Raw genomic sequence first — 4,689 nt, 5'->3', positions numbered from 1 at the left:
GGCAGCCTTAACCCAATTTCCTTCGGGGCCAATCTTTGAGATCAATAGTTTTGTTGAATTGAACTGAATTGATTTGAACTGAATAGCTTGAAATGGTACAAATTTAAGTATTGAACTGCCAGGGGTAAAAAAAGAAAAAAGAAAAAGAAAAGCTAAGGTTATCCAAAACTGAATAATTATGTACATTTCAGAATTACCCAAAAAGGCCTTTTTCAGGGAACACAAAATGGGTTAATGATTTAAAGCTTTTTGTTTCCCTGCACTGGGTCAGAGACCTAGTGGTTTGTGTTTTGTGTTTAATTTATATTCCATGATTTATGTTATTCATGGTTTTGAGTTGTCTTGATGGTTTTCTGTTCATGTTAAATTTGTTGCTTTTTTCTAGCTTCTAGTTTCAGTTTTCTGTACCTTCTCTGTGTTCCACGTCTGGTTAGTTTTTGTCTCTGTGCTTCATGTTTCCTCTGTTTCCAGGTCTGTCATGTTTCCACATCTTACTGTCTAGTCTGCATCTTTGTGAATTGTCTAATGTTTCCTCTTTTACTTTGACAGTCTGTGCCCTTTGTTAATGTTTTGCATCCCTTTGGTCTTGTTATGTCTGATTAGGCTCAGCTGTGTTCCCTCCTGTTTCCTATTCCCCCGTTTCTGCCTCTTGTATTTAAGCTCTTTGTTTTCCGTGTTCTGTGTCATGTTGTACATTCTCACTGCTGTGTTTCTCTCATGTTTCTGATTTAGTTTAAGTTCCTGGGACGTTTCCCTAGTTCATGTTTCTTAGTTTCTTGAGTCCAGTTTGGTCCTAGTTTTAATGTTCAAGGTTTTGGTTTTGGTTTCTAGTTGAAGTTTCTTTTTTCCAGTTTAGTTTTGTATTTAATGTTTAGTGTGTGTGTTTAATGTTTCCCAGCAATAAAGGCTGTCGTTTTGAGTTTATTCCTCCATCTGAGTGTCCTGCGTTTGGGTCCTACATCCTGCCTGCCACACAGCACCAACCATGACAGTTTGCAGCAATGGAGGTTGATCAAGCCTTGAAAGCTGGTGCTACTAATTCTTACAGGTGTTCCAACTTTTCCGGATTACTTACAAACAAAACAAAACAAAACAAAACAAAGGTACCATACCCTCGTTAGCATCAGCTGAACAGTACTGTACTGCAGAAAGTAGTGTGTTACTACAAAAATGATGAGAAAAAGACAATTAACAATAGAATAAAGACCATCAACACACTTAAAAATGCAGGTCTTTCCTACAGAGAAATTGAAAAGAAAGTCAAAAGCTGTGTCTCAATTCAAGGGCTGCATCCTTCAGAGACCCCATTTAAAGGCCGATTACGTCACAGCGATGAAGGCTGTCCCAATTCGAAGACTGCTCTAAATGAGAAATGTGTCCTTCATCTCCCCGAATTTAAAGGATGGGTCAGGTGTATCCTTCATGGCCCAGAATTCAAAGTGCAGCCCAGTCAATTCCAGTTTCCAACAATGGTGACAGCTACTTAGTTGTAATATTGCTCTTATTACTCTTTTCAATACTTTATTAATTAAATTACTATTTATAATATTTTTATAATATTAAAAAATACTTTTCAAACATTGCAATGGCGGAGGAGCGCGGCTAAAGAGTTTGAAAAATTACTCTTTCTGGGTCACAAAATTTTAACATATTTTCAGGTGAGAATGTATGTGTGGCAACTTCAAATATCGGCTCGGTTTATCAGAAAGTCACATATTTATAAAAGTGCTATGATGAATTCGGAGATGTCTGTTGCACCAGCTCGATAGCTGACCAGGTGATCAAGGCTCACTAGAGCCAGCAAGAACACTGGACTCCTGGAACATCGTTTTCAGATCCTGCGCTGTCTATCGCTACTCAGATTATACATGATATACAAGTCACTTAGATAACTTGTTATTGTTTGGGGTTTTTTTCAGCGTTTTATTTGTTCCTGAGTAAATTGGTTTGGCTGAGATTAAAGTTATAGTTTTCACACAGCTGAATAAATGTCAAACAGAAAACTGATTACACAAAAGTGTGAGATGGCAGAGAATTTACTCCAGTGTCCTGTTATATTTTAGATAACAAGGAAACTCCACCGGGACAGCCGTGACACAGATCTGAAGGCTAGACCGTCCCATTTCACAGCCTCGCACTTCCGGCCTTCTAGGTTTTTGGAGAACCCGGCCATGTAGACCGCAAAGTCTTCACCATCAAAAGGCACTCAGAAACGTTGGCAATTTCTGACAGGAAGAGGTCTGGCAGACTCAAAGCCGAAACTGAGTGAGAGGATACGTTTCTGAGAGTTCACAGCTTGTATGATAGGCAGCTCACAGGACAACAGCTTCAATCACAGCTCAATAGTCATCATAGTAAGCAAGTCTCAGTTTCAACTTTGAAGAGAAGACTGAGCTGCAGGTTTGATAGGATGAATTGCAGCAAGAAAGCCACTGCTAAGACATCAGAATAAGACAAAAGAGGCTTGCCTGGGCCATGAAACACCACCATTGGACTACTGAAGACTGGAAGAAGGTATTATTGACTGAATCAAAATTTGAAATCTTTGGTTCATCACACAGAATCTTTGTACATCGTTGAGTAGGTGAAAGGATGATTCCACAGTGTGTGGCATCAACTGTCAAACATGGAGGAGGAAGTGGGATGTTCTGGGGCTTTTTAGCTGGATCCAGGGTTGATGACTTGTATAGACTAAGAGGCATCCTAACCAAAATGACTACCACAGCATTCTGTAGCACTATGCAATACCTTCTGCTATGCACCTAGTTGGTCATGGGTTCATCCTACAGTAAGCATAAGTAAGCTACAGTAAGCTTAAGTCCAAGCTATGCCAGAACTCCCTCAGGAAAAAAGAACAAGATGCTGAGCTTGAAAACATGGTCTCCAGCACAGTCTCCAGACTTAAACCCTCTTGAGCTGGTTTGAGATAAACTGGACCGAAGAGTGAAAGCAAAGCCACCTACAGGTGCCACACATTTATCGGTACTTTTGCAAAAGATATGGGAAGAACTTTGTGAACAGTATTTGATTTCTGTTTCGAAAGAATGCCACATGTTCAGCTGCTATATCTGCTAAAGGTGGCTACTTTGATAAGTCAAAAGTTAAGAATACATTTTGGTCTATATATTGATTCCATGATTTATTTTTTAACTGCAATTGCTTATTTGTAGCTTTCATTTCAGAGTGCAATGAGACATTAAACTACATAATTTTCAATAAAAAACTGGAAAAATTGGCGCGTTCTTTTGACAGGTAGTGCAACTTGAAAAGTAGTTGATATATGAAGATAAATTTTCACAACAATCATATAAATAAATCTAATTTTTGAACCATAAAATCTAAAATCATAAAATTCATCATAGGAGATGGTTGAATAGAAAATGTGGTCTGAGATGAAATGTACCATATGTGTTTAGTCATACAGAAACAACAGCATGAATACTGTAATAAAATGACTCTTTTGCTATACTGACTGTATAAGTCTGAGTGCAGTAATTTGCACTGCTATTAACAGTTACTTCACGCAGACACCAGTGTAGTTCAACATTTGTTTTCTACTTCAGCTTAAGTCTGATGAGTCTAATTTATAAACAGCAGCGCCCATGCTGCAGCTCATCATTTCTGATGCATCACAGTGCAAAGATAGAAACCCAAAGCATCTGCAAAGGCAAAAAAAAAAAAAAAAAGTTTAAGGTAGGTTGAAGGAGTAGGAGGAAACTGGTGTCAGCCCTCATTACCTGTGCCATCCTTTCCCTGTTTATCTTGGGGTTCAGGGGGGCCTCTGTGAGGAGGACTGGGTGGTCCTCAGGGGAAACTCTCAGCTCATTGTAAAACATGTGATGCCAGAGCATCTCCATGTCATCCCAGTTGGTAACAATACCGTGCTCAATGGGGTACTTGAGAGTCAGGATTCCTCTTTTGTTCTGTGCCTCGTCACCCACAAAGCTGTCTTTGTGGCTCATACCAATCATTACACCCTGGGCAACAAAGAAAAAAACAATTGTTACAAAATTTACAGGGTATTTGAGGTTTATAAAGTACTCTTGAGGAATATGTAATGGAATACCTGATGTCTGGGGCGTCCAGCAATGGAGGGGAACACAGCATGTGGAGCATCATTTCCTGCAAAGCCAACTTTGCACATACCGGACCCATTATCTATGACAACGGCAACAATTTCGTCTTCCATTTTCTGAATGAAAAAAAAAGGTAATAGAGGTTTTTTAGACTTGATGTTAAGCAGTAATCTGGGTTAAATCTAGCAGATAGCCTGGATAAAAAGTCTTGTTGTTATAGAGAACGAATGCTGGATGTCGCAGTGGCGCAGTGTTCAGTGTTAAGTGACCTTAAATGACAATTTTCTTCATAGGTCCAATGACAGCAAAAATGTTAATTTTACTTGTTCCTTCTACAAAATTAGTTGGACCTGCAGTCATCAGCCAGCACTGCAGGCCTTGCCAAAGCAGATGCTAACTGTAAGGAAGCAAACTTTTCCATACATATTGATTTGTTAGACTACAAAACTGAAAACATCGATGACCATAGTTATTACATACCATCAAAAATCCACTCATCAGCTACTTTGTTAGGTATAAGTGTTTAAGTGCTTGTTAACACTAGAACCCCTCGCACAAAGGTAACATGATCCTCTGATTAACAGAGGCCATACCAGATAGGCTTGAACAGAAT

The 4,689-nt window shown here is 39.1% G+C and overlaps 1 protein-coding gene across 1 annotated transcript in view; it reads right to left on the bottom strand.

The window, feature by feature from the left end:
• LOC106456478 (actin, cytoplasmic 2-like) overlaps positions 1 to 4,189 on the bottom strand; it is a 6,965-nt gene extending 2,776 nt beyond the window's left edge. The window contains exons 1-2 of the mRNA XM_013915186.1: positions 4,067 to 4,189; positions 3,738 to 3,977 (exon numbers count right to left, since the gene is read on the bottom strand). Coding sequence (XP_013770640.1) covers positions 3,738 to 3,977; positions 4,067 to 4,189 — 363 coding nt within the window. The remainder of the gene's footprint in view (positions 1 to 3,737; positions 3,978 to 4,066) is intronic.
• Between the last annotated feature and the right edge of the window lie 500 nt (positions 4,190 to 4,689).

This window comes from Pundamilia nyererei, unplaced genomic scaffold (assembly GCF_000239375.1).
Source record: "Pundamilia nyererei isolate P.nyererei 1_Seehausen unplaced genomic scaffold, PunNye1.0 scaffold00265, whole genome shotgun sequence".
Taxonomy (NCBI): domain Eukaryota; kingdom Metazoa; phylum Chordata; class Actinopteri; order Cichliformes; family Cichlidae; genus Pundamilia; species Pundamilia nyererei.
Note: the sequence above shows the minus strand (reverse complement) of the source record. Positions and strands in the feature narration are given on the sequence as shown.